Source organism: Quercus suber, unplaced genomic scaffold, assembly GCF_002906115.3.
Source record: "Quercus suber isolate HL8 unplaced genomic scaffold, Cork oak 2.0 scaffold_377, whole genome shotgun sequence".
Lineage (NCBI taxonomy): Eukaryota > Viridiplantae > Streptophyta > Magnoliopsida > Fagales > Fagaceae > Quercus > Quercus suber.
In genome coordinates, this window is record NW_027069829.1 from 509,215 (window position 1) to 519,613 (window position 10,399).

Consider the following 10,399-nt stretch of genomic DNA (forward strand, 5'->3'; position numbering starts at 1 on the left):
TTTATTATGGACTTGTTGTACTATATGTGCATAATTTTTCGTTTTATTATTTCATCCTTCTGACAGAACTTTGGGCTCTAAGAAATGACGTGTTTATGGCAAAATCTCTTAGGATTGAAAAGCTCATTGTCATTTGTCAATGAATGTGGATGCAGCGGATATAATATCACTTGTTTCTAGTTCAAATTCTATAAATAGACTAACCCTGCCTCTTGTGGCTGACTGCAGGGCCATTCTTCAAGCTTTCCACTAGGTGAAAATCGAGCAATGCATTACTTCAGAGAGGCTAACAGAGCTACAGATTCTCTTGCTAAATATGGTTGTTCTCGAGCAGAACCATTTATTGTATTTTCTCAGCCTTCTTTGGTGTTTTAGAAGCTTTGCTTTTTTTACTATATTTCGGTTCCTATTTTCCGGAAAAAAAAAAAGAAAAAAGAAAAAAATCAAGTCAATGGCTGAGATTAGGGTGTTTAACTTATTATACATTAGTTTTTGATATTTAAACAATATTACATATATTTTTATACATTTTTTTACTTAAACGTATTTTTAAAAAGTACAAACAACGTTACTAGAACAACATTAACAAACGAGCTCTGAGAATTGAAAAACAACGTCTTTCAATTTCAACTTTCAATTCCAATTATTGAATAAAAATTAAAAAATAAAAGTAAAAAAGTAAAAATTTAAAAAGTGAGAGTAGTAAAATCTTTCTGTGAAAGGAGAAGGGGGTAATTGCACCTTAGGTATTGTACCAAATCCTAATTTGTTTTTAATGAGTTCTTTAAGTACCACAAATGAATTCAAAACTCTTACCACAATTCTTTTAGGTGTTAGACTGTAATTGACTAACTTTTACTTTTATGCCCAATACTTTTTCTCCTCCATTTATAGATTGACATGTGGAGAGTTGTAACTAGAATTTTTTGGTTTTTAATTATGTATCAAAGGATAAGAATTAATTTTATATTTCATTTGTTTAGCTAAAAAGAAGCACAAAAGGAAATAAATTATAGACAAAGTTTGGCTCTAAACCAATAAGAAGATGACATTAATTCTTCTTATATACAGTACACATGACTCACTTAACCCAACAAATCAAGTAAGTTATGTACTTTGCACAAATAACTGGACACATTTTATCTTTCAATTGTTGGCTTATCAGAATCCCAAGGCTTCAAACATGTTTAAAGCCAAACCTTTTACATAAATTCTAATTTTTATTAATTTTCTATTATAAATTTATCATATAAGTATTTATTTTTTTGGTTTTTTGAATTTTGAAGTTAATAACAATATCAGAAATCTTACAACAATGTATTTCAACATATAAATTTCAAGAAATATGCTTCAAATTTATTATGGACTTGTTGTACTATATGTGCATAATTTTTCGTTTTATTATTATTTTTATTTTTTTTTAAATCTCACTTATAATAAGATTGCAACGATATATTTAGACTAATAAAAAAATTAATGGAATAGTAAGGTGAAAATATTTTTCACCTAATATTTGACAAAATGATGAAATACAAAAAAGAAAAAAAAAAGTGATTAGGGCTAAAGAGGTAAATTTCCCTTCCCTTCATATATTCTCTCCATTTTAGAGTGCTAAAAATTTGTAGACCTGGATAAAAAAATACACTCCCACCCTGGTGTCAATTGATATCTACTTATAAAAATTTTAAAAAAATAAATAAAAGTAAAAATGCCCATTTACCTGTTATTTTCCTTCCTTCATTTCTACCTTTCCTAAAATCACCTCAACCAAATAGAGTCAACTTACTTTACTTGATTGTGATGACACTAATTAAGATATTGTTTCAAATAAATATATATACATATATATTGTGGGGGTTAAAAACACGAACTCAGAAGAACCAAGCTTGAGTTTTTGATCAACACAACTAATTTTTAATTAAGTTTAATTCCACAATGGGAGAATTGGACAATTGATCAAAAACAAAGAAAGTACGAGAGTCTCCACACTTCCACAGCCTGGATATTTAGCTCTATACATCTATGGAGTTTGTCTCAGAGAGCCTATAACTCAACATGAATGCTTATGGCTTCTCTATGCCACAGGCAAATCCAGAAATCTAGTTCCCTCTATGGTCACGAATAAGGCCCCCTCACTTGCCTTCCTTGGGTTCCCTATAGATGATCCATCTTTGTTGAGCTTAAACCAATTCACCTCAGGTTTCTCCAGTACACAATAGTTTCAGCTTTAGACTTCTTGGTAAATGTCTTCCCAGCAAAAAAGTAGAACTCTGTGGCCATGTGCATCGCTATCCAAAGGGTATTTTGGCTAGGGGCTTTCTCCTTAAACACACTATTGTTCCTATTGAGCCACAAGCTCTAAATGGTAAAGGTAAAAAATATTCTCCAAGACAGCAACTCCACTTGGAAACTTCTTTACTTGTGTAGTTGACTTTTAGCCATCCACACAGATCCATGTTAAAGAAGTTAGGGACATAGGAAGTAGCCCCCGCTTCCTTCCACAATTTGCTTGCAATACAGCAGTCACACAAAACATGGAGTATGGTTTCATGTATCTCCCCACAACCACCACATCTTGTGTCAATCTCAATTCCTCTCCTATATAGCACATCCTTAACTGGTATACAACCAAGGTAGCATTTCCATATCAACATCTGGACTTTAGGCAAAGTATCCACCTTCCAAATCCAATTACCACATAATTTGTTTTAGAATAGGGAATGGTTGCAGGCAATGGAATAGGCATTATTTGCGTCAAACTTACCCAATGGGGAAGAGACCCAAGATAGTTTGTCATTAACATCAGCAAATTAAGAAATAGGAGTGGCCATGATCTTCTAGCACAAGTTCGGTGGAAACTGAAAGGAGCAGAGGCTAAGATTCCACCTACCAGTCAATGTAGCATCCTTGACAAATAGTTCTGAACTATTCCTATTAAGTGGGCCTTGTATTAAACTACGTATTGGTCCATCATCCATTCATTTATCCACCCAAAACAGAAGCTTGTTGTTGCCCCAGTCAGCCACTTCGAGCCTTTATCACATATTTATTTCCCTCTCTTAATGGCTTTCCAGGTTCTAGAGCGCAGCTTAGTTGGATTTAGTACTTATGGGCCATCACTTTGGCCTACCTCTTATCCTTCTCGGTCACCTCCACATTAATGAGCACTCCTACCTAATGTGTCAGCTATATTAATTGCTGAATGACTGACTTGAATAGTGAGAACATCCAAAAGTCTACCTTCATAATTAAGAAATAGTAGAAATAAAGGTTGATAGGACAAGTATCTCCCAAATCCAGCTAAGAAAGATACAACTGGAGGTAGAGGGGGAGGGAGTATAAAAGGAGGAGGAGGCAATGAGAAGAGGGATCTAGAAAATTTTACAAAGAAGAACAAGAGAGAGAAATAGAGAGAGCAAAAGGTTGTATTTTCCTTTTAAGTCTTCATTTGTACCTCGGGAAACTTATTTTTCTTCAATCAAAGTTCCTATTTGTACTACCTTTGTTTTTGATCAATTGTCCAATTCTCCCATTGTGGAATTAAACTTAATTAAAAATTAGTTGTGTTGATCAAAAACTCAAGCTTGGTTCTTCTGAGTTCGTGTTTTTAACCCCACAATATATATGTATATATATTTATTTGAAACAATATCTTAATTAGTGTCATCACAATCAAGTAAAGTAAGTTGACTCTATTTGGTTGAGGTGATTTTAGGAAAGGTAGAAATGAAGGAAGGAAAATAACAGGTAAATGGGCATTTTTACTTTTATTTATTTTTTTAAAATTTTTATAAGTAGATATCAATTGACACCAGGGTGGGAGTGTATTTTTTTATCCAGGTCTACAAATTTTTAGCACTCTAAAATGGAGAGAATATATGAAGGGAAGGGAAATTTACCTTTTTAGCCCTAATCACTTTTTTTTTTCTTTTTTGTATTTCATCATTTTGTCAAATATTAGGTGAAAAATATTTTCACCTTACTATTCCATTAATTTTTTTTTTAGTCTAAATATATCGTTGCAATCTTATTATAAGTGAGATTTAAAAAAAAATAAAAATAATAATAAAACGAAAAATTATGCACATATAGTACAACAAGTCCATAATAAATTTGAAGCATATTTCTTGAAATTTATATGTTGAAATACATTGTTGTAAGATTTCTGATATTGTTATTAACTTCAAAATTCAAAAAACCAAAAAAATAAATACTTATATGATAAATTTATAATAGAAAATTAATAAANAAGTTATAAACCAAAATTCTCATGAGAATTAAATGATGTTTACTTGATACCAAATTTTGATTTTTGATTGGACAGATTATGATTTATTTATAACGGATATTATTTGAATTTTATATTGCTACACCGCCCACCTCTAGATTAATGGGAAAGAAGGAGGTGAACCTTTCTTTTCGCTGCTGCTTGTAAGCCAAAGCCATTGAACATGTAGATATTAATACCCAATAAAACCGCTAACGCCCAAGGAAACGTAACTGCTTTTGAGAGAACAAGGAAACAGAATTTCATTCTTAAATCATGGTAACGTTTGTATTTTCATCCTATCCACTTGCCAATAATAAAAGACAAAATAAAAACAAAACAGAACATTTTTTTTTTTTTTTTTTAACTTTTTACAGTGCATAATAGGGACATCAAAAGATTCAAAACGACGTCGTGGGAATTGGAAAATTGAAAACTAAACCAAACCAAAACCAAACCAAACCTCACGTTAAACGTTGTAAAAACCTTAACTGTGGCCTTTTCGTTCAGTAATTCAGTCTAGTCCCTTGACTTTCCACAATACTAGTATATAAAACCCTGCTCCTAAGTCCTAAGTCCTAATTCCTAGCTCGCTCAGATCTCAGACTCACTCCTCACATCACAAAAAAAAAAAATGCCGAGTCGACTCGTTCTCCTTCTCTCTCTCACCGCTTTGCTTCTCTTCTCCTCACTCTCTGTAACACTCTCTTCCAAAGCCGTGGAAAATGACATTGATGAAGACGAAGACCTGAGCTTCCTCGAGGAACCCGAGGACAAAAACGACGCCGCACACCTCTCAGATCCAGACAATTACGACGAAAACGACGAAGACTTCGCCGGCGACGAAGACTTCGAAAACTACGCCGATCTCGACGAGTCGGCTTTCCAGGGCGAAGACGAGGACTACAAGGTCCCCGATGTGGACGAAAAGGACGTCGTCGTTTTGAGGGAAGGGAATTTCAGCGACTTCATCGAGAAAAACCAGTTCGTGATGGTTGAATTCTACGCGCCGTGGTGCGGCCATTGCCAAGCTCTGGCTCCGGAGTACGCCGCCGCCGCGACTGAGCTCAAGGGCGAGAACGTGGTTTTGGCTAAGGTCGATGCGTCTGAAGAGAACGATTTGGCCCAGCAATACGATGTTCAGGGATTTCCCACTGTGTATTTCTTCATAGATGGTGTTCATAAGCCTTATACCGGACAGAGAACAAAGTAATCAAACCCTTTTTCTCTTCCTTATTTCTTTTTGAATCAATAGCTTTAATTATTGATTATTGACTTGTTTGTTTGAAATTCAGAGAGTCTATAGTGACATGGATCAAGAAGAAGACTGGACCTGGATTAAACAATATAACAACATTGGAGGATGCTGAACGCATTTTGACCTCTGAGAGTAAAATTGTTTTGGGATACCTCAACTCTTTGGTGGTATGTCTTTTTCAATGTCTTAATTATTTCGATTCTGTCTTTGCTCGATTTGATTGGTTAATCACATATACATATTTGATCGTGCTATGCGGATTCGGAAAGATTACTGCCTGATATTTGTACTAGGAGAAGAAAACATTAAGCCTATTAGTTTAAATAATAGCTAACTATCGGTGCTGATTCTTGAGAATTTGCTTTCTTAGATGAGTAATGCAAATGGCACCTCCTTTCTTTTTAAGAGTACGTGCACAATGATCTATGCTAGATCAATCTTCTTTCAAATAGACGACAGCTTTTTTCGCGATGGCTGATGTGGCCTGTTGTGATTGGTGCATAGTATAAGTAGTGTCGTTGTGTGAAAGTGGTATTGCCCCAATCACAACTTTTCGCCTTAGCAAGTTGTGAAAAATGTTGTAAAAATAGTTGTGTCCGTAGCATTGCTCTCGAATATGTGGTAGATTACTAGCAGGGTTAGATTAGACACAGGACATGGTGGCTCAGCTGCCACGTCGCATTATAAAATAATTTTGGGAAACTCATGGTATGATTAGCTTTTTTTTTTTTTTTTTGGTTATGGAGGCTAAAATCATGTTGCAATAAGCTCTTACAGTTAACTCTTGTATTTGGTTACATTGCCTTTTCTTATGATCTTATGAATTACTACGACCATCCTAATGATGCAGGGTCCTGATAGTGAGGAGCTTTCAGCTGCTTCGAAGCTTGATGATGATGTCAGCTTTTACCAAACTGTGAATCCTGATGTTGCAAAGCTTTTCCATTTCGATCCTGAAGTTAAACGACCTGCTTTGGTTCTGCTCAAGAAGGAGGTTGAGAAATTGAGCTACTTTGGTTAGTGTCTTCATGTTTATCATATTCATTGCAAATTGAATTTGTCTGGGTGATCTCTTTGACATTTGGTTTTTCATTTTTGCAGATGGTCAATTTGCAAAGTCTGCAATAGCTGAGTTTGTATTTGCAAACAAGCTTCCTTTGGTTAATCTCTTTACTAGGGAAAGTGCCTCTGTAATTTTTGAAAGTCCCATTAAGAAACAGGTATATGTGCTCTACAGGTCTTAAGTGTTAATTTTGACACTAGGGTAAAATGTACTTTGGAATCTTTCTGTCGCTCTTTCATAGTTAATTGATTTTAACAATCTCATGCTATCTTGTTGGCTTATCTGTAAAATTTTTATTCTCAGTTGTTGCTATTTGCTGCATCAAAAGACACAGAGAAGGTTTTACCAATATTTCAGGAGGCAGCAAAACTTTTCAAGGGAAAGGTATAATTATTAACAACAAAAGCCTTTATGTTAATACCCTGTTCATGATTTTAGAGAAAATGCAAGGGAGACTTTTGTGTGACAAAAGGATCTCAGATCCACTCTTTAGGGGTTCTTCATTAATTATATGATTTAAATATAAAGGACAGTTGGAGTGAATTTATGTTAAGCTTTAATTTTAATTAAAATAATAGCCATTTGTGTAGATTTAAAATAATAATAAAAAAAAAAAAATAAAAAAAAAAAGGAAATGTAGTAAGAAATCCTATCAACTTTGTGGAGGTTGAGTATTGAAAATGATTTGAAGGAATGAATGGGAATCGAAGGATTTGATGGTGAAAGTTAACTCGTTGATGTATGAATAGCATCTGAAGTGATCCTTTCTTTTTCCTGCTAAATTTCAGTCTAGTTAATTACTTCATTGGTTGATGCAGCTTATCTTTGTGCATGTGGAAATGGATAACGAAGATGTTGGAAAGCCTGTTTCAGAGTATTTTGGTGTTAGTGGAGATGATCCCAAAGTAATCTTTTCCATACTTTTTAAAAAAAATTTCTCTCCTTATTTCTAATTTTGTTTTATTATAGATATAACTGGTTGCAATTTTTAGTAGTGCATTGATTTTGAAACATTTGTTTGTACAGGTTATTGCATACACAGGAAATGAAGATTCCAAGAAATTTGTGTTTGATGGGGAAGTGGCCTTGGATAAACTTAAGGTTAAAACTCTCTCTCCCCCCACCCCTTCTCACCCCCACACCAAACACCAACCACCCCCCCTCAGGGCAAAGGTAATCCCAAAATCAAATTTTGTGTTGGTCAAGGATTACAGAATCATTGATTTACATTACCTCAAACTCACCATTTTGGACCTTATTTGCAATTGCCTACTGAAATACTTGGTACTGATGAAAAAAATAAATACTTGGGACTCGTAGGGACTTCTTTGTTTAAAATTAAAGCAATAGGTTCTGGGTCCCTGGTGATTTAACAAGCATGTGCACTTAAATCTTCCCAGCTTTAATATGTAAATGTCATGCCATGCAAGGACATCTTTTCAAGTCAAGAGCGTCATGTATATATTGTGGTCATTGGATGAAAATTCAAGGCACAAAGGAAGAGAAACTTTGTCGTTAATGGTTGTGCAAATGTTTTTGCAGGCGGATGGTTTCCCCACACTTCTCTTCTTCCCAGCAGGAAACAAGAGCTTTGATCCAGTGAGTGGCATTCAAAGTTTTAATACATATATTTTCTCTGTTTTGCTTGTGTAGATTACACGTTACACACACACAAATCACACATGTATATACATTCTCCATTCTTTTTTGTGTGTGTATATATATATATATATACATAGATTTCGGTAGTTATGAAGAATATTTGGTTCCTTTGTGTTGGCAGGTTACTGTAGATACTGATCGCACAGTGGTGGCCTTGTATAAATTCATTAAGAAAAATGCATCAATCCCTTTCAAGCTCCAGAAACCAACTTCAACACCAAAATCAGAGAGTTCTGATGCTGAAGAGAGCAAAGAAAGCAGCACCAGTGATTTGAAGGACGAATTGTGAGGATGTTTAATGTAACGATGAATATCTTTTATCTGTCATCAGAGAGTTAGACAAGAAATAGTTGTCAAATAGATGGAGATAGAGTGACTGGAGAGAATATCAGGATTCAATCCTCACCCCCCAATCCAAAAAAAAAAAAAAAAAAGGAAAAAGNCCCCCCCCGCCCCCCTTTGAGATCCCATTCTATATGTATCGATGTTACTATCTTGTATCTTTTTGTGTGCTTGGAAGAGGCATGGTGTGCTGAACATTGTGAATGTTTGTTTTGCAGGCTTTTGGGGAGGACTTTCTGGAAGACAAACTAAAACCTTTCTTTAAGTCGGATCCAATTCCTGAGACTGTAAGTTTGTTTTTTTTTGGTTCCCTTCTCATTTTCCAGATGATTTATTTTTTGTCATTTTGCACTACTCTAACTTAAATTTTGATTTCTAATCGACTCAGAATGATGGGGATGTGAAAATTGTGGTTGGGAATAACTTCGATGAAATTGTTTTGGATGAGTCAAAGGACGTTCTCCTTGAGGTATCATCAGAGCTTAAATAACCAATATATAAATTTTTTCCCTTTATATGGGCTCATTGTAGTTTATAAATTGCACAACCAGATTTATGCTCCTTGGTGTGGGCATTGCCAATCACTGGAGCCAACATACAACAAGCTCGCCAAAACATCTACGTTCCATTGATTCTCTTGTCATAGCCAAGATGGATGGAACAACAAATGAGCATCCCAGGGCAAAGGTAATCCCAAAATCAAATTTTGTGTTGGTCAAGGATTACAGAATCATTGATTTACATTACCTCAAACTCACCATTTTGGACCTTATTTGCAATTGCCTACTGAAATACTTGGTACTGATGAAAAAAATAAATACTTGGGACTCGTAGGGACTTCTTTGTTTAAAATTAAAGCAATAGGTTCTGGGTCCCTGGTGATTTAACAAGCATGTGCACTTAAATCTTCCCAGCTTTAATATGTAAATGTCATGCCATGCAAGGACATCTTTTCAAGTCAAGAGCGTCATGTATATATTGTGGTCATTGGATGAAAATTCAAGGCACAAAGGAAGAGAAACTTTGTCGTTAATGGTTGTGCAAATGTTTTTGCAGGCGGATGGTTTCCCCACACTTCTCTTCTTCCCAGCAGGAAACAAGAGCTTTGATCCAGTGAGTGGCATTCAAAGTTTTAATACATATATTTTCTCTGTTTTGCTTGTGTAGATTACACGTTACACACACACAAATCACACATGTATATACATTCTCCATTCTTTTTTGTGTGTGTATATATATATATATATATAGATTTCGGTAGTTATGAAGAATATTTGGTTCCTTTGTGTTGGCAGGTTACTGTAGATACTGATCGCACAGTGGTGGCCTTGTATAAATTCATTAAGAAAAATGCATCAATCCCTTTCAAGCTCCAGAAACCAACTTCAACACCAAAATCAGAGAGTTCTGATGCTGAAGAGAGCAAAGAAAGCAGCACCAGTGATTTGAAGGACGAATTGTGAGGAAAAAAAAAAAAAAAAAAAAAAGGAAGGAAGAGGAAAGATGAATTAATGTTAATTTTTGCACCTGCTATGTATGTTCCGAAGTTCTGATTAAGAATTCAATAAAACGATCCTATCTTTAATCATATTTCGATTAGTATACCAATGTGTTTTATTTGCCCTTAGCTTTTGTAATACCAAAAAAGTACAATTCCATACCAGGGATTGTATATAGATAATGTTTGTGATGAAATTCTTCAGCCTGGCTGGAAAAGGTCAAAAAAGTGGAGGATCTTGATCCTTGATCCAAATAACTGACTGAACCCACTTCATTAAGTCTACCGCTTCTAAACCCAACGATACCA

At 34.8% G+C, this 10,399-nt stretch overlaps 1 protein-coding gene and 1 long non-coding RNA gene across 2 annotated transcripts; both read left to right on the forward strand.

Moving 5' to 3' along the window:
- Positions 1 to 4,815: 4,815 nt before the first annotated feature.
- On the forward strand, positions 4,816 to 10,055 carry LOC112038288 (protein disulfide isomerase-like 1-4). Its single transcript, XM_024071088.2, is given in 13 exon segments — positions 4,816 to 5,476; positions 5,563 to 5,692; positions 6,376 to 6,541; positions 6,627 to 6,745; positions 6,892 to 6,972; positions 7,407 to 7,493; positions 7,615 to 7,689; positions 8,811 to 8,879; positions 8,981 to 9,061; positions 9,144 to 9,203; positions 9,205 to 9,279; positions 9,649 to 9,705; positions 9,888 to 10,055. Coding segments are annotated over 13 exon segments (1,743 nt in total). The 5' UTR covers positions 4,816 to 4,901.
- On the forward strand, positions 7,758 to 8,691 carry LOC136062062 (uncharacterized). The gene is made up of 2 exons (XR_010623886.1): positions 7,758 to 8,187; positions 8,372 to 8,691. It is a non-coding gene; the product is annotated as an uncharacterized LOC136062062 (long non-coding RNA).
- Positions 10,056 to 10,399: the final 344 nt, after the last annotated feature.